Raw genomic sequence first — 19,894 nt, forward strand, 5'->3', positions numbered from 1 at the left:
GAAACGAACTAACTCGACTAAATTAAACGACTCAGATGGGACATTTTCATGACCCATCACCAAGTCTCAGGAAACATAGCTTGGCAAGATTCAAAATTCGAGATATTCTGATGAACAAGTATGCATGAGAAAAGTTGGTCATGCTGAAAGCATAAGATCGGTCATGTTAGACATGATTAGTGTTTGCCTTGACGTCTTAAATACTTGGAGTATTTATGGTCATCACCAATCAAATCTAGATAGCTGATCTCGATAGCAACTGAGAAATATCATAAAGTACTTGAGAAAGACTTATGATAGATTCTCAGTACAATGCAAGGAAATAAAACAAAATAGTCATATGTTGCAAACTTCCAGAATGAGGTGACAATCTTAACTTCGAGCTGGAAAGGTTCCAGGAAGAGATTGTTGCACACTCTACGAATAAAAGAAAATAGTTAAAGCTTTAGAATTTTTAATTTAGTATTGGAGTACTAGGTTTATCGGGATGATAACCAGCAAAATCCAAATAGATAAGATCTATTAACTAAACTGTCACCTTAGGCTAAGTATAGAAGCCATACTACGGTCATAAGCATTAAGCTTTTCTGAAAAGCTCAGACATGTAAAATTGAGGGTGTAAGGAGTTACACTTGAAGGCTCAATACTTACAAACTCTTATTATCAGAAATAATTTAATTATTTCGTCGTTAAATCGTGGTTTAGTATTTGACGTACAATCCAAAAATAATGAAGCATTCCAACTAGGATTATCAGATACTTAATTTGGTAAATAAAACCCTACTAAGTGAACTCGGAATAGATTCATTATTAAGTCCCTAGTCCAGGTCATTGCATGGACAACAATGACTTATGAAGACTAGCATGTGAGATTGACTGATAGCGCAGTTTCATGGGCTATAAGAATTACGAATTCGAGTCAATTACATGGGTATATGATTGGGTATATACACTGGATAACCCAACATGAGAGTCTTCAATGAGGAATGAAATACGTCATGAACTCTCATAGGCAAGATTGGAGAGATTCCTTAAACATGAGTGCTCCACTGATCTTATGTATGGAGTGTCAAACTTTGGTACCTCCAAACGTCGCGCCGTAAAAGGAGGTTATAAAAGCGGATTACCGGGAATGGCACGATAGACATGAAGTTAAGTGGGAGTACAAGACTGGATTATGTCCTCCTAACTAGGTTGGGATTAGTATCTCCGGGCCACTTGATGAGAAGCAACCGAAAATGTGCGGTCGTACTCTAGTGGATTAATAGTTAATCATTAGCTTCGACAATTGTTCTCCAGATCAAGAAAGTCTGAAAAGATATGACGTATCAGATGAGATGCGAAGTCTGAAAGGATATAGTCCTTCGGTCTGAAGGAGATGTCCTTCCGAAAGGAGTGTCCTTCGACCAAGATGGCAATGCGTACAATTTGTCAGTTAGGATAACGACGAATTTATCCGTAAGATCATCTAGTCCGGTCCAATTAGGGATCGTAATGCTTAGCTAGAAGCCGCTTACGATCGTCGGATCACTTCGGTAATCCGCGGCTAACATAGACCGGATCTTACAACGGGTTACAGCAAAGAGTGGTAGATTGATCGGAGAGAGTTAACTCATGGGAGCTTGCCTATAGACGGATATGATCCAGTCTGATAGTGCCAAAAAGATAGAAAGAATCGGGCTCCAAAGAGGAACTCGAAAAGGTGGAAAAACCCCACTTATGGGTGTCCTGATCAAGCCCATTAGGGAGTTGATCAGGACAAGCCATAAGAGTAAGGTGGGCCGGCCAGGCCGAGCCCATTAGTGGGCTTAAGTGGCTAGCCACACACTTATTAGGGAAACCATAATTTTAGTCAGAAAGAGTTCTGACGTGTTTATCTTTTCTGGGACTCTTATAGAAACGTAATTGGACCCAAATTCTATTTAGGGTTTCTCTATATAAGAGTCATTAGAGTACAGAAGAAGGGTTGGATTTTTCCTCTCTCTCACAATATACAGCTAAGTGAAGAGATAGGGTTTTAGAGAAAAAAAACTCCCAATCTATCTATGGAGTCAAAAGAAGAATGGTTCTTCTTCTCAACCTTTAATGGAGTTCTATCAGACAACAAAGAAGGGAGATCAAGTTATTTACTCTGGTGTCTCAAGTAGAGGAGCGACAATTGGAGCTCTCATCTTCTTTGGGATAAAGTTATTGGAATCTAATTCGTGGGAAAGCGAACCCAGGTATTCTACTTTCAGTTTCTAGTTCATTATTAGTTCATGTATATGATCCTAGTGTTCCGTCTCCGATTGTCCCGAGACAGGGAATTTCATCATTAAGTGGTTCATCGAGACAACGGCCCCAGATTCTCTTAGGAAGTTTCTTCCCAAGATGATATTGTCAGCATGTAGTTTGTCCACTGTGCCGAGATTCAGCATCAGGGCTTTGTTTGCTGCTCCGTCTCCGATTAGCACAGGTGACGCAATCCCATCGGTTTCGACTTGGTTGTCACCAAACCCTGTGAGACAAGAATTATTATATTTGAGGTGTTGAGGGCTTACCCCGAGTTTTTGGAAGCATGTTCTGCTCATGACTTCGGTTGAGCTTCTTGTATCGACTAAGATGCGCCCAACGTTCCAGTTGACCACCATTGCCGTTATCACTAGCAGATCAGTATGGAGGGGTGATTACCCTTATTAAATCATCATCTGTGAAGGTTATGGGTGGCGATGCCACGTTAGGTTTAGTGAACAATGCTGGTGGTATCTTGGCGGCATTAGCATATCGGCGATGTTCGCCCTTGGTGCTTTCGTTGAGAGTCGGTCCTCCAGCAATGGTGCTAATATTGCCTATTATTCCCTGATGTTCCTCTGGCTCTTTAGCTGCCTTTTTGGCGGTCGTTGAATGGGTGTTGGTGTCCAGACCTAACCCAACTCCTCCTTTAATGGCGGGCCTTTTGTTTTCGTATTCAGTGGAGGGAAGCTCTTTTTATAGTCATTGGTCTAACGTTCCCTCACAATGTAGTTATCCATTTATCCCTTTCTAACGAGCTCTTCCATCAAGCTTTTAAGGTGTCGACATCCATCGGTTCTATGGCCATATCCTCAGTGAAAGGCGCACCAAGAGGTCATGTCTCTTGGGCCTAACTCTTCCCTGTCGTCGTTGGGTTTGGGCAACTGCACCTTCTGCTTTGAACACAAGGATCTGCATAATCTCCTCTCTTCCTTTGGTCAAAAGAGTGAAGGTGGAAAAGTCTGGTCTTAATCGCCTGCTTCGGTAAGGTTCTCTAGGCGGCCTGGTTTCTTCGCGCTCCCTTCTGTTAGGTGGTTCGCCTTTGTACAGGATGTTCGCCACCTCCTTCATTCTTCGATAGTTTTCTTCCTATCTTTTGAACTATTGAACTCTTTCTACCATCGAGGGTACCAAATTATTTGCTCGATATGTCCCGTATAATATCGTCTTGTCTAAGGCCTATTTTTAAGGCTGAGAACGCGACTTTCTGCTCGACGCCCGGGATCTGTACGATGAGGTTCCGAAACCTTAGCCAGTAGTCTGCGAGAGACTCACCCTTCTTTTGGACGATGTTAAATAGGTCGTCTGTCTTCCTTTTGATTGTGGTACCGCCTTAGAAGGATTCTTCTATCTCTCCGAATGATCTTATAGAACCAAGCGCCAGTGCTGGACCTTTCAAAATTGTGGGAAAGACCACGCACCATACATTCAAGTCGGTCATATGGATATTCATTATTGCGACGTAGTTATTGATGAACGTCCCTGGCTCTTCTAGACCATAGTAGTGTTCAAGTGTAGGGAACTTGAAGTTTTTGGGCTTCTCAGCTTCCAGTATCTCCCTGCTGAGAAGAGGCTAATGGATTATCGTCTTCCCTAACAGTTTCTCTTTCTCCCTTGCTCGGGTTAGCTCCGCTACTTGATGTATGAGTACTTCGCAGACGGTCGGGTCGTCTGTGCGTCCTTCGCCGACCGCGCCGAGCTTGGGAATGTATGGTCGGTTTGGATCTGTTACCCTGACTTCGTCCAGGATATTTTCCATGATCATCTGATTGCCTGGCTGTAGTTCCATGGCTCTGGATGAAAACACGTTGCCTGGTGAAGAGAAGAGTCTTCGGGCATGCATTTTAATTGTTTCCCTTCTCTCCTCCGGTGCTGGCTCCTTCCTGTCCGGTTCTGCCTTGCGGAGGCTTTCTTGCAATCGCTTCATATCTTCCTCTCTCTGTGACTGACCAGCTTTGAGCTGCTCGATTTCGGCCATGGGTTCGACCGCGTTGGGAAGTATGTTCTAGGATCCGGGAGGGGTCTGTTCTTCTGAAGACATGCCTACCTGTAGGGCTAAGGAAAACAATTAGTTTTGAGAGTCAGAAAAGAGAATTCGGGTTACCGAATTGATGATTTTGCTTGAGAGGTGCCCTCTATCTAGCGCCAAATGTTGATGTCACAAAATGGCATTTCCATTATCAGCATGGAAATAAGGGACGTGAATGCCTGACAGCGTCCGTTAAGGTTAAAAGTTCTGTTAGATTTATTAGGGTTTTGGATTCCTGTTTTGACTTCTTACTTTGGCTCCGGCTCCTTGCTCCTACTCCTGCTCCTCGCTCCAGCTCCAGTTCTTTGCTCATGCTCCTCGATTCTTGGGTGGAAACATGCAAAGGGTTCGAAAACTGCTCCGACGCTCAAGACTGTCAGGGTGCTCTTTGCAGTAAAAGAATGAATATTGACTAATCCTTTTGGGGGTGAGTTATTGGAACTCTGTAATGGGGGATCTCTCTGTTTGAGATATCGTGAGTTGAGAAGCTTCTTTTATTGGGAGAAAGCTCTTGTCCTGTAGAGGACGATGGGGCCCTCTTATAGGCTTAGTTAGACCGACTGTGCTTGGACTGTCTAGATTGGGCGGTGATGATCCATTTTTTGGAGAAGTTTCCTACTGTTCATGGTTAGGGTTTCGCTTATAGTTATCTCGTATCTAAGATAAATAGAAGTTCTCAGTTTTAAGGATCCTTCGTAGATATCTTACTGAGGTGATAGATCTTTAGGGAGATGTTTCCTCCTGTGGGACTCTTGAAGCCCAAACTTGCTTAAACATTTAAGATCCGTAACCGACTAGGATCTCAAAGGAGATTCTGGGATTTAGTCTGTAAGCTTGGCGCGCTTCTGCCATCTCAGTTTAGGGCGTAAGGCATCGACCTCACTTACGCAGACGCCCTCGTTCCTTTGAAGATCCCAGGGCTGATCTGTCTGTACCGAGGGCGAGAAAGGGCTGGTTCCTCTAGCCGACCTCCCAATTAGGGGAGTGTGTGATGGATTGTCGAGGATTCAGCTGTTCTGCTGCCTTAGGCCTTGATGACCTGTTGGACTTTAGGTATGATCTTGACTTCTTGACGTCAGTCCACGTCTGGACATTTTATGCATCATCAAAATGTATCACGAGAGAACTAAACAAATTGACGTCAGATATCACTTTATGAAGGGCGTGATTGAAGAAGGGAGGATCAAGTTGAAGAAGGTGTCTAGGACAGATAATCCAGCGGATATGTTGACCAAGGCAGCTACAACTTTCAAGTATGAGCATTGCTTAAACTTGATTGGGATTTCTTGATGTTAAGCCCTGATAGGGCTGGAGGGACGATGGCTCAGAGGCGTTGAGCTATGATGGTGGCAGGTTTAAGTCAAGAGGAGCATATTCAAGTCAAGGTAGAGATTTGTTGAAAGTGTCTTGAATATGGGTTGATATCGAACCTGGTTTACGGCCCGACGTCTCACTTAATTCGGTGCGGATTTTTGGACTTGTTAGCGGAGCTGATTACCGAGTCAGGGGTGGTGCGCGAAGCAGGGCTCTGAGGCAGAGCTGAACTCCGAGACAGAGCTGGAATGCGGAGCAATGCTTAGAGAGGTTATTAGTGTTAGCGTATTTATGTATATTTCGACTTTAGAAAAAGTGTCGGTGAGGCAGTGGGACTAGGGTTTCAGTAGCTATATAAACCAAAACCTAGGAGATATATGTGTTGAATTTTCACGATTCTCTTGTGTAACTTGTTTGCTTATCATATTGGAAATCATCGCGTCGTTGTCGCCGTGGAGTAGGTCGCACCAACCGAACCACATAAATCTCCTGTGCGATTGTTCTTTATTTCCTATTGTTTTTTCTTGGATTACTTGATTTCGATCATATTAACCCCCAATTGTCATAACAGAGGCTATGAAAACACGCATAAAAAAATAAATAAATAAATAAATAAAATAAGAGTTTTTTCCTTTTTAGCCCTCTAGTTTGTGACCAACTTCCTTTTTGGCCCCCTATTTTTCATAATTCAAAATTGGCCCCCTTTTCTTACAACCGTCGGTTAACTTTAACAACTGACCCTTTTGTTCCCCCAAATACCCTCCTCTAAACATTAATTCTTCTTCTTCCCCTAAAACCTAAACCCAAACCTGAACATAACTTTTCAACTCCAACATTTAATTATCCTTTCTCATCCGTAGTAGATTTTGATTTACAAATCTGTTAGAGAGTTACAAAATATTTCAATAACCATTTTTTAAAACTCTATAAATGACTCCTAAACAGAGAGAAACAAAATCAAGAGGAAGAAAAAGTTGTGAATTTTCATTTTGTTTATCAAACATTTTCATCATCATAAATGATATGACATTAATGTTTGAATATATAAAAAAAAAGAAAGTTAATTGTCCATTAATGGAAGCTGCAGCTTAAATCCAGTCTTGCCGGCATTAATTCATCAATTTCCCCCAAATAAAATAGTAGAAAGAAAGTGAACACAGTAGAACAAGATAAACAACAAACAACCTCCCCATCAAATCTCTGATAAAGGAAACAGAAAAAAGAGACCTATGAGAGCCAACTTTTGTCCGTAATAGTAAAAGAAATATATAGAGAGAGAAAAAGAGAAAGAGATTGATTTGAAACATACCATTTATCAAATCATTAACAAAATTCAAATTTTAATCCAAACCCATCTTCCAAACCCATCTTCCAAACCTCATAATTTAGTCAAATACCTCACCCAAATCTTGATTTCAACAAAATCATCATCCATGAGAAGATGAAAAATGTTGTTGTCGTTGAGCAGGAAGAACATCTGGTTGCTTATTATGATGTTGATGGAGCTGTCACCGAACTTGATTTTAAACCTGAACCTGGTGATTTTGATTTTGAAACTAGGTAACAAATTGATGATTCAATAATTTCTCAACAGTCATCTCTTTAAAGGTTCTCTCTGGAAACATTATGATGTATAAAACATCATATGACTTTTATGGTTTGATCAAATCCGATTCACCATGTTTGTGTTCGTTTATTCAAGAAGGTAAAGAATCACCATATTCTCAAATAAGTGTCGAATCACATCAAGAATCAATTAGTTGTTTCACAATCGTTCCTCCTCATTTCATTTGGGTTCTTCTATGATTTAGCTAAAACACTAATCTTATTTTGTCACTATAGTTGTTGATCTAGGGGTTCTTTTGATTGAATAATGGCAACTTGTGTTGTTGTCTTTTTGTTATCTTTTTTCCAACTAAATTTTGTTTATGTGTATACTTTAGTGACCAACAGTGATAACTCTCAATTGCTCAAGCAAACTAATTTGGTTAGCCATTGATGATCCAACTCAAATGCTAAATAGTTACTGATATTTAACTTTCTCAGATCTGCTAAGAAGAGAAAGAAGAACAATTAATTTTTAGAGGATGGGTATTTGAGGAAATAAAAAGTCAGATGTTAAAGTTAACTGTCGGTTGAAAGAAAAGGGGGCCAGTTTTGAATTTACATAAAACAGAGGGTCAAAAAGAAAGCTGGTCACAAACTAGGGGCCAAAAAGGAAATAAATCATAAAATAAAAAGAAAAAAAAACACGCATAAAACTAATACAAACCTAGACCCAAACAACCTATTCAAGACTATGTAACCATTATACATGCAGAAATAAAAGATACAAATAATCACATGACTACTTATCTCACTGGATTCTATGGTTCCCCTACAATAAAAATAAACTTCGCCCCTGGAAAATGCTCACAAACCTTAATATGAATTTGGACCACCCCTGGTTGGTAATAGGCGACCTTAACAGTATTCTAGACCCGCAAGAAAAGTGTGGTGGGAAAGAATCAATTAACTCCTCCCTCCCCAAAATCTTAAACATCATTCAACAGCTAGGTTTGGTAGATTTAGGTTTCCAGGGTAACCCGTTTACGTGGTCCAACCGTCAATTAGATGGAAACCTGATTCAGGAGAGACTAGATCGCGCTCTTGTCAATGAAACTTGGCTTCAGTCCTTCCCAACTCCAACGTAGCTCACCTAGACACTAGTGGGTCGGATCACAATCCTATTTTCCTTAACACCATAAATATTAATCAAGCTAATCCTAAACCTCTTAAATTCATCAGAACTTGGATGTCGCACCCAGACTGCCATGATTTCATAGCCAATAAATGGAATAGAAACAACCTTAATTTCCCCCATCATATTCAAACTAACTTAACTAATTTAGGTAAACATCTTTCTAAATGGAACAAGTATTTGGTAACCTATACACGCAAATAAAAAACACTATAGCCGCCATTCAAATTACTAATAATAGCAATGAGCTGATTAACCTTAAAAATCGACTAGAAGAACTCTATATGCAACAAGAAAGCTTGTGGAAAGAAAAATCTCGAAACAATTTCATTACATTAGGAGACAATAATACTAAATATTTCCACTCTCAAGCCATACAGAGAAATCGTAGCAATCGAATTCTAGCAATTAAAGACCGTAATGGGGAATGGCAAGATGATATCAATGATATTTTCAATATCTTCACTAACCACATTCTCACCATTAATACCACTTCCAATTGTAGCAGCTCTCCCACAATTCTAAATCTCTTCAACCCTATCTTACCCCATCCCAAAATGCAGAAATGATAGCCATCCCTGACAACATGGGCGAAAGAAAACAATCACTTGCAGATCATAATTGAAAGCTACAACATCAACTTGATCAAACATCTTAACAACCCCAGGCGTCAAGTGCAATGGCAATCGATGGTTCATATTCGTAATGTAAGAAACATCAAGCGGGATCTTCAACAGGTTAAATTTAGTCACATCAAAAGAAGTGCTAATACTCAGGCAGACAAACTCGCAAAATAGGCTCGAACGAAGGACAAAACTAAAGTGTGGAGTTGTATTCCCTATTAGCTTTTACATATGTATTGTAATGGCACTCTGAATGCTTAGTTTCTAATATATTTATCCTTAACAAAAAAAAAATGAAAACACGCATATAAAATAAAAACAAATAAATAAATAAAATAAAAAAGAAAAAAATACGCATAAAACTAATATAAACATCAAAACATCAATAGAAACTTCATAAAAGTATCAAAAAAGTTTCAAAACATCAATAGAAACTACCTATGACAGATGAAGCTTATTTTGTGACGACTGCCTCGTTCTCGTGGCACTCTGAATGCTTAGTTTCAAAAACATCAATAGAAACTACCTATGACAGATGACTCTTATTTTGTGACGACTGCCTCATTCTCGTGGCATAAGAGGGTTGGTCATTGGTCAAATCACATTATCAAACTACAACAATGTGAGCACATTCAACTTACCTCCTCTCTGAATTAGAGAATATTCCTAACTCTTGTCATTTCCTTCTTCAGACTCAGTCACTCAGACTCCTCTCGAGTTTATTCACAATGATACATGAGAACCTGCTCCATTTCCTTCCATTGATAGGCTATAAATATTATATTTTTTATGTGGATGATCATAGTGGATTCAATTGGATATACATGGGAACCTGCTCCATTTCCTTCCATTGATAGGCTATAAACATTATATTTTTGGTGGATGATCATAGACGATTCAATTGGATTTATCGCCTAAGAAATCAGTCGAACAATCTTTCCAGCTTAAATAAGTTTGAAGTGCTACCTGAAAACCATTTTAATGTCACCATTAAGAAATGGGAAATTTTAGAAGGCCTCCCCAATTTTGTTAAAAGGCCTCCCCATGAACCATTTTACTTGCTAAATTATCACTAAGGGGAGGCCTTTTAACAAAAATGAGGGGGCCCTTTAAAATCTCCCGAAAGAAATTTCAAACTAATGGAGCTCCTGAACGGTTTAAGGGAGTGTTGAAGGAGTATTTGGATATGTGTGGTACTACACTAAGGTGTTGTTGCCCCCCCATACACCTCAACAAATACACTTTGGAGCTTTTACAGAGGACTCAAATGTCGGATTGCAAGCTGTCCAACTCCAACTACAACTGGACCAAGAGTGACTCCTTTGGCAGGTTGCTCTCTGTTGTTACTGAAAATTATAGTATTTTGGATTCCTTGCAGAACCTCATATGTAATTGGTTAAACGCAATTTGCTATATCTCAAATGGACTATTAGTGCTGGTACTTCTCTTCATAAAGGGGGTCGTAATTTGCTTTCAGGTTATTCAGATTCGAACTGCGCAAGCTGCCCTGGTTTGTGGCATTCCACCTATAATGTTTGTGTCTTCGTTGGTTCATCTCTGGTGGCCAGGACCTCGAAGAAGCAGCAGACTGTTGCTCGTTCTAAACTGTAATTTGATAATGTAAGAGATTTAATCTTGCAAGGTACTTATGGTTAACGTCCGTTAGTTTTAACAACAATTTCTCTTTCTCTCTTAACCGAACTCTTCACAGTATAAGACCACCAAAGAGGGTCGACACTACACCACCCTCTACAATATTATTTAACTTGCTTAGGATTCCTAACAATTTTTAATAGGTTCTGCATACAAAGAATGTCCTAACTTTAACTAGCTTGCTCTGGACATATCAAGAGAAAAATTTACAGATAAATTTCTTCTATGAGAATAGATAGCTCTGTCAAAACCAAAAAACCCGGCACAGGTTCGCTCAATTGATGTTGCAAATTTTCATATCACAAATATGAATAAACTACTGCCGGAGAAAGAGATGCAATGGAAAAAAAGTTATGTCTTTCAATTATCAACAATTATGTGGCGATTGTGTAGTATTACTTCTCACATCAAAATCCCTTCTACAACCAAGTGATACAAACTTATCATTAAATTTAAGCAGAGGACATTTATCTACCAAATTTGAACCATCATAAGCTTCCTTAAGGAATACAGTACTCCTTGCTCCTTTATTCGTGATATAAAAGATGCCGTGATTCTTAACCAAACAAAGTAATAACTTACATGGTAACTGGTACTCTGCGTGAAATGCATCCAACTGAGAAGAACTCATCCTCTTCTCCATTGTTAAACTCAGAAGCTCATGAAGAACAGCAACGGCACGTTTACGAGCTTTCGGGTCTGCAGGATCAAACCTTCTCCCATTTAAATATGGTGAAGGGAATGACATTTTCTGCCACTTGTGGACTTCCTCAAGGTATCTGGTGTTCGGTCTAAAACCAGCAGGATAATTCAATTGAAATGCAAAAGGACCATGCAAATTACCATCTCTACTGATATTCACTTCTTTATTAAAATGTGAGTTGCACTTGTCGTTATCATCTGCTGCAACAAGTTTTAGTTTCTCTTCCCGGGAAGTGATGGCCAAAGAAGAATCCCAACTTTCCAAATGAAGATAAGGTCTTCCATTAAAATCTCTCACTGAGAAGTATTCGGGGTAATTTGGAATCAAGGACTGATTAAAGTCTCTAGGCAAACCCAACTCAGACTCAATGAGTTCTATTTTCTCAAATGGGATCCTGCAGTCCATTGACAACATTAATAGCTTCCTGAGGTTTCTAACCAAAATAGGTTCCATTGAGGCTCTAGCCTCAGCTTCTTCCGCTGCAACCTTTTGTGCCTTGTCTGTGAGTCTAACCAAAATTGGTAATCTGCTTCCACCACCACCACTGACATGAAAAATTGAAGGATATTTTTCAATGACAGACATAAAATTCCATTTCTGAACAAACCCAACTTCTTTTTCGAGATCTCTAATTAGGATATAGTTTTTCTTACTGCTGAGTATAATGTTTTTCAGCTCAAGAATGACAAAGGGCTTCTTCTGCAGGTCCATAGCTCTGTCTAATTCATAAACTCTTGGATAGATTTTCTTCTTGGGTCTTCCACCAGACGTTTTATGCATGACTTGAACAAAGGAAATAGAGGAACTTGGAGGAACTGGTGCTGAACCAAAATCAGAAAAGATACTAGATTTTTTTTCAAGCTTAGAGTGCATAGAACTAAAGTGTGTCACCGACCTCCGGTGCATGATTCAATTAATCTTCAATGGAAACTTATGTCGAACAGTTGGAGTGCACCTAACAATTCTCACCTTCCAACCCTTAAAACCAATAGAAGAGTGCAAGTCAAGACGAATAGAAACGATTCTATTTCAGATAATATTTCTTCTCCATATCAAGTGCATCAAAATACAAATCATATGAAATTAAACCACTGAAACGTAGAAAAACTTCAAATCAAGAGAAAAAGGAGATATTACACTTCGAGAGGACATTTTGGGGAAGTCATTATACCCTCAGTCCTCATACCACCGATGCCATGTGACTTCAAATCATCTACTTTCCCATATTATGTGTATAGGATGACGATGAGGCACGCCCGAATCATATAGAACAGTTCAAAATAATTATGTCACGATACATTATAGACTTGACACAAGATTTGACTATTAATATTGCAACATTGATGAAGTATAAATTGTAACTGTGTTAAACCTCCATATTGAAAGGGATCAATGACACATCCCTAATGCGTCCTTCATAAGCTCATCATTACTAAAGTGATCTTCCATCAACAGTTTTTGCCTATTCGCTAAAGTAGTATAATTAGCATAACTTTCTTAATACTCATTGCCCCAATTTTTCTCACTAGTGTCTGAAGAAAACAAAATCCGAAATCCAACTGAACTTCAAGATAACTCTCCATTTCTATTTTTTTGAAGGATAAAATTTTGGGTATCCGAATTCTCCAAGAAATTAAATAAATTAAAAATAGTTAAGAATCAATGGAATTGAGTTTCCCTTTCAATCACATCAACTTCTGATAATTCCCATGGATCCCCACTATAGAGAATTCAATTTTTTAAAGCAATATTCAAATGGTTAAACAAGAAATTTAACTTTAGGAGTAATATTCAGATAAAAATAGAACTTCCCTGAAAACCACTTACTTGGGAAGAAGCATAAGCAAGAAAAATAAATTCAGAAGTTTTCAGTTTTCTAATCTAATTTAGAATGCACTTACTTGATTTCGATTCAAAGAAAAAAGGAAGTGGAGAAGATTAACGAGGGGTTAGATTTATTTACCTTCTTTAGGAAGATGAAATTAGGGCATCTATTTTAGGGGCAGCAATGGTGGCGCAGAAGAGCAAAGTCCCGACGCCAAATCCTGCGAATTCACTGTGTGTGATGTATTCCATCTCTTTTCTCTCTCTCTCTCTCTCTCTCTCTCTCTCTCTCTCTCCCTCTCCCTCGGCTAAATTTTCTTGAACTGCGTTGTTTTTTCTCTCTCAACTAATTTGGCACCCCATATTTTTTCCCTTTTAATTTTTTTTTTTTTTTGATTCATACAAGAAACTAAACAGGACTGGAAATAAAGTAAGGAAGGGTGTTCCATGGCGGTCCTGATTAATGGTCGACCCGGTTTAATCTTCAATATCAGTCGGGGGATTAGACAGGGTGACCCTCTTTCGCCCTTCCTCTTTGCGATCGTCATGGAAGGTCTTAGCTGTCTTCTTGTTAAGCAGAATAGCTAACACCCTTTCATCGGCTTCCCGATTGTTAAGTCGGATCTTACCATTACTCATCTTCTCTTTGCTAATGACTGTCTGATCTTTGGTCAAAATTCCCTTGAGAATATCTACAATCTCAAGAACATCCTGAAAGAATTTAGCGATGCGTCGGGTCAGATGATTAACTACTCTAGATCTAATATCTTCTTCTCTAAAAACTCGCACCCAAAATTCAAGCATATGAATATTCGGGAGCTTAAGGTTCATCAATCCTCGACTGGCGACAAATACCTTGGCACTAAGCTCTTCATCGACAAAAACAAAAACTCTGCCTTCCAATCTCTTCTTTCCCAGATTAATAACAAGCTTGCCAAATGGCAAACTAACCTCCTATCCCAAGCTGGTCGCTCGTTAGTCATCTCAACTATCGCAGCGGCTGTTCCCCGATACCAAATGCTGTGCTTTGCCATCCCGAAAGACATATGTAACAAGGAGATTTGCCGTTTGGACCCCCTTTCGTATAATTGACTTGCTGTTTGGACTCCCTTTTTCCAGAGTTGCGTTTTGGACTCCTTTTTTCAAAAAAAGTGTTAAATATAATAGTTTCAAAATACATGAAAAGGGAAATACAATTTTACCCTCTAGTTGACCTAACCTAACCTAAGTAGTTAAATAGTTAACCTTCCCTTCTTCTAATCTTCTTCTTTGTCTAATCAATGGAAGTTAATAGTTAATCCCTTATTTGTCTGCTGATCTTTACAGAAAAAAAATGGAAGTTAATGAGAATGGGTCTTCTTCTTCTTCAACTTACGTTGTTATACTTCGACATTCGCTCTAAAACAGCTAACTACACAGTCGTAGATCTATTAATCAAGGGCAGATCTATCAATCAAAGGCATAAACCTAACTTCATCTTCAGACCTGAAATTTTCGCTGGAATTTGACATCACTATTAGGGTAGAAAACCCTAACAAAAAATTCGGTATTTACTATGAGAATGGAAGCTCATTTGTAGTTTCTCACTCAATATTAACCTCTGTTCTAGGGTTTTGTCCGATTTCTACCAACCAGAGAACAATGTAACGGTTTTTCAAACGGCGTCAAAGGGTCCAGGCGAGAAGTTAATGACTTTAGTTTATGATGATTTGTTGTAGCAGGGGAAGAAAGGGAAGGTTCCAATTGAGATTGATTTGAAGGTTCCTGTCAAGATTAAAGTTGGGTCATTGAAGACATGGAAGATAACTATTAAAGTTAATAACTTAATGGTGAGATTACAGGAATGAATTAGGTTCAGATTCGAAGATGGTGAGGTTAAATTTAAGCATTGGTAGGAATTAGGTTTCATCTTTATAGTCAGATTTAGGATTTCTTTTGTATTGTGATGAGATAAATTTTGAATTATTTAAATGTTAGAATTTTTTATGTTCTATATTTCATTATATTCTCATTCTCTTTGTCCAACGCAGAATTAGAAGTAGAAGTAGAATCTTCTTGATATTTTCAGTCGATTGGAAATTTTTGAAATCCCCTAATTTTTATGATTCAACAATTCTTGGTTGAACTAGTCTCAATCTCTCCCCAAAAGCCCAATCTATGGCAAACCTGTATTTCAATGTCATCTTTTTCAATCTTAGAGCTTCAACTCATGATCCAGCAATTTTTTATGATCCAACAATTGTTGGTTAAACTTGTTTTACATTCTAATCTTTTGATTAGAAAGCAAAAAACTCATGCTACCATATACCCTAAGATTAGGTCTCTTTTTGGGTATGAAACCCCCATACTACTTGAGTTAAATAAACTAGGGGGTACAAACTGCAATATTGATTATGTAAGGGTGAAGTAGGAATTTTTTTAAGTATAACTTTGAAAACGGAATATTCTCAGGTGATTCCGTCAAAAGGGGGTCCAAAATGCTACTCTGGAAAAAGGGAGTCCAAACAGCAAGTCAATTTTACGAAAGGGGGTCCAAACAGCAAATCTCCCTACGTAACAACATTGAGTCCATCCAAAGGAATTTCTTGTGGGGAAAATCCAAAACTTTTCATACTATCAACTGGTCTGCCATTTGCAAACCCAAGAAGGCGGGTGGTCTTGGGCTTCGCCTCCCCCTTCTTGATAATCAGGCTTTCCTTAACAACATCAACTAGCGTATGATCGATAATCCTAATGCCATATGGGTTCGTGTCCTCAAAAGTAAGTACTATCCTAAAACTTATAAGCCCACTCCTTCGAAAGCCAATCATTTCTGGCTCTGGAAGTCGATTACTAAGCATTACAATCAATTGGACAGTCTGATTTTCTGGAACATCAACAAAGGTGATAATATTAATATTTGGCAGGATTTTTGGATCCCAAACCACCCCCCTATGTGGGTCCGGGTTTCGCAGCTTATTACTAATAACAGTTGGAATTTTCAGATTTTACAGCAATGCTTTAATAAGGAGGTCTGCAGAGCAATACTGAGCATTAATATTCAAAATAATCAAGAGGATAAACCGACGTGGACATTAACAAAATCAGGTAACTATTCCATAAAATCTATGTATAATTATTTGAGACTACAAAGCACGACTCAAATGCAGGATCAAACTGACTAGTTCTTCATATGGAACATGAATACTATCCCTCGGGTTAAACTATTTATATGGAAGTGTTGTACTAATAGTTTACCTGTGAAGGCAAAAATAGGCAAATACATTGGAAACTCATACTCTTGTATTAACTATGAAGAAAACGAAACTTTAGATCATGTTATGCTTCACTGCACGTTTGCAAAAGCAATCTGGTTTCATTTTCAGGTACGAACAGATCAAATCAGTTCCACCAATCAATGGATCCAACAGTGCAAGGACCTAAATGAGGAAATCACTAACCTATATCCCAAAATCCTTTGGTTTATTTGGAAAGCTCGGTGTGAAAACTGTTTTAATGCCAACAAACAAAACCCGAGACAAATTATTGACAGAATTAATAATGCCACTACCACTCCTCTCAAGATTGAGACGATTACCACTAAAAACAGCAGGAAGAATACTAAGAAAAGCTCATGGAGACCTTCATCGAAACCATACCTAAAGCTGAACGTCGACGCCTCTTTTATCAACTTTACAGATCCGACAGGTATTGGATGTATGATCAGAGATGAAGAGTCCAACTTCATTATAACAGCAGCGGACTCGGTGCGATGCCAAAATGTTGAAGAAGGTGAAAGCCTAGCCATTCTCTACAGTATCCAATGGGCGTTACAATTGGATATCACTCACGTTCACATAGAAAGTGACAACCAATCTTTGATAAATTTTATTAACGGCCATAATGTCAGACTTCACTGGCAAGCGGTAAAGATAATACAACAAGTAAAGAGCCTTATAGACAAATTCGAAGGCACCATCTTCACGTTTACCCCTAGAGAATGTAATATTCCGGCTGACGCGCTTGCCAAATGGGGAAGAAGGAACTCGTGCAGGACTGTGTGGAATACTGTACCTAAGTTTATTTCTGATTTGCATTAGTTTCGTAGTTTGTATTTTGTACTTTGGTTTCGGTAATGCAATGTTTCTCTCATAAAAAAAAAAGGAAGGGTGTTCCAAATCTTCCTCTGGTTACTCTTCCTCCCCCATTTAGCCAAAGCAACCGCTATCACGTTGTAAGCTCTTGGAATGTAGGAGAATTTCGACTCTGTGAATTTGCCTTCAGTTGTAAGATTTCGACCCGGTGTTTCCTGGATTGCCATTGCGTGGTGAAAGATTGATCTTCTAGTAGTGAATTGACATTGAGATTGTCACTTCTATATGCACCTGAGAAATCTTGAGATTAATTGCCCACCTAAGTGCAGTCTTTATAGCCAGACATTCACACTCTTCCGTAAGATGAAGTTGCCCTTTGAATCACGAACGACACATCCGACTCTTGACGGCTTCGATAGATCTGTGAAAGAGGCGTCTGTGTTGATTTTGAGAAATGGTATCGATGGAGGGCTCCATTTTTGGTGCTTTGGTCTTCGTGGTTACTTTAAGTGGTTCTAGTGTGGTAGCTTGGATCGTTTGTATTATCTGCATTGGAGATTGTTTTTTGGATGTGAAGCAGGCCTCACATCTCGCTTTCCAGATGAACCATAAGATTTTAGCATACATATTTGTGAGATCCTCATCCAGATCCTTCCAAAGAAGGATCCATAGTTTAACTGACTGTAATTGCTCCGTCCGTACCTGGAAGTAGAACCAGATTGCTTTGGCAAAATGACATTGTAATAACACATGATTAATAGTTTCATTAGTTTCCCAATTTATACAGTTGTATATATTACCAATATATTTTCCTATTTTACCTTTTACCGGTAGACTATTGGTGCAACATTTCCATAAAAACAGTTTTAAACGTGGTGTAATGTTCATTTTCCATATTTGGTTCCATTCCGTAGTGTCATTGTTAAGCTCATTTCCATTGGTGCGAATATGATGATATATGGATTTAACAGTGAAATTACCTGATTTAGTTAAAGGTCATCTTGCAGTGTCCTCTGCGTCTACCTGCAGGTTAATACTGATAATAACATTTTTAATGTTAGGGGTAAAACAGTTATCAATATTATTTATATTTCAAGCATTATTCGTAATTAACTGACTAACCCACTGCACATTCGTATTTCTAGTATTCTATATTGGTGGAGGGTGGTTAAGAATCTAATTGTCCTACCTAATGTTGACATAGGTGCCTTTATTGATATCCCAAAATATCAGATTGTTCACTTGGTCATAGTGCTTGCGGATGGATTTTCACGGCCATGAGTGATTAGCGTGCGGGAGGTTAGGTTTCGGGGACTTGGGGAAATATTTAGCTTTCAGAATTCTGGCCCACAGATCCTGGGGATTTTTTTATCATCCTCCACACTAATTTACTGAGAAAAGCTTGATTATCAATGTGAGGAATTCGAAATCCCAGACCCCCCAGATTACGAGGTTTACAGATAGCTTCCCAATCGATGGTATGGATAGATTTTTGTTTTTCCCCACTAGAAGGCCCTTTGCAGGGTCTTGATGCTATTGCTTATGCCTTTTGGGATGGTTAAGCATTTGAATTTGGTATCGGGGAACGTCTGCTACTATAGAGGAAATTACTATAGAGCGACTAACTTGAGAGAGAAGGTTCGTCTGCCACTTGGACAACTTGTTCTGGATTTGGGAGAGGAGAGAGGAAAATAGCTACTTTTTATTTTTGTTGATGAAAAGATGAGTGCCTAAATATTTGTCTAGGGAAGAGGACTGATGCATTTTAACATTACGAATGATCATTCTTTTGAATTTCGGATGGGAATTCTTGGAAAAGAAAATAGTCGATTTGGCATCGTTTATGATTTGACCAGAAGCAAGAATCAATTCCGCTACAATTTGCTTGAGATTGTGTATATTCTCCAGTGTGTTACGACCGAAGATAATACAGTCGTCAGCAAAGAGCAGATGTTTGATATTGATCTCGGAGTAAGGGATCGGGAAACCATCGAACTGATTCGGAATTTTGTTACTTTCCAACATCCAACTGGGCCCTTCCATGGCCAAAGAGGAGAAATCGGGTCACCTTGACGAATGCATCTGCTAACCTCAAAAGTGGAACCAGGGCGACCATTAATTAATATAGCCATGGAAGATGAGCTTAGGCAGCTCCTAATAAGTTGAATAATTGGAGAAGTTCATTTGGGACATGATATTTTCTACATAACTTTATTCAATTGGGTCAAATGCTTTGGACATATCTAGTTTGAGGCCGAAGTAGCTCTTGGGACCGTGGTATTTCTTGAAAGAATGGACAATTTCTTGACTGATAAGAATGCTGTCTGTGACTTGTCTCCCAGGAACATAAGCTGCGTGGAAAGGGGAAATGAGATTTGGAAGAAGATTTTTAAGCTTGTGGGCTAAGATTTTGGTGATAATCTTGTAAGTGGTGTTAAGAAGGCTAATCGGTCTGAAATCTATAAGAGTTTGGGGTGTTTTGGTTTTGTCCAGGAGGCTAATATGAGTGTGATTTGACTGAGCCGGAAGACAAGCCAATTGGAAGAAATTCGCGACCATGGTCGAAATATCAAATTTGATGGTGTCCCAGTTAGATTGGTAAAAGAAATGAGGGTATCCATCCATACCAGGAACCGCATCAGGTTTGAGAGACGATACAACTTT

General features: G+C 38.9%; 1 protein-coding gene across 1 annotated transcript; it reads right to left on the reverse strand.

Moving 5' to 3' along the window:
- Nucleotides 1-10,970: 10,970 nt before the first annotated feature.
- LOC147557422 (Ubiquitin carboxyl-terminal hydrolase family protein) lies at nucleotides 10,971-13,560 on the reverse strand. Its single transcript, XM_086658285.1, has 2 exons — nucleotides 13,297-13,560; nucleotides 10,971-12,311 (listed from the first exon to the last, which is right to left on the reverse strand). The coding sequence occupies exon 2, from the start codon at nucleotides 12,237-12,239 to the stop codon at nucleotides 10,998-11,000; it is 1,242 nt and encodes a 413-aa protein (XP_086514411.1). The 5' UTR covers nucleotides 12,240-12,311; nucleotides 13,297-13,560; the 3' UTR covers nucleotides 10,971-10,997.
- Nucleotides 13,561-19,894: the final 6,334 nt, after the last annotated feature.

This window comes from Eschscholzia californica, unplaced genomic scaffold, assembly GCF_041429995.1.
Source record: "Eschscholzia californica isolate CP2 unplaced genomic scaffold, dmEscCali1.0.p SCAF_2, whole genome shotgun sequence".
Classification (NCBI taxonomy): Eukaryota; Viridiplantae; Streptophyta; class Magnoliopsida; order Ranunculales; family Papaveraceae; genus Eschscholzia; species Eschscholzia californica.

Excerpts from the sequence above, each read along its gene's own strand:
- LOC147557422 (XM_086658285.1), bottom strand. The coding sequence starts at position 12,239 with ATGCACCGGAGGTCGGTGACACACTTTAGTTCTATGCACTCTAAGCTT.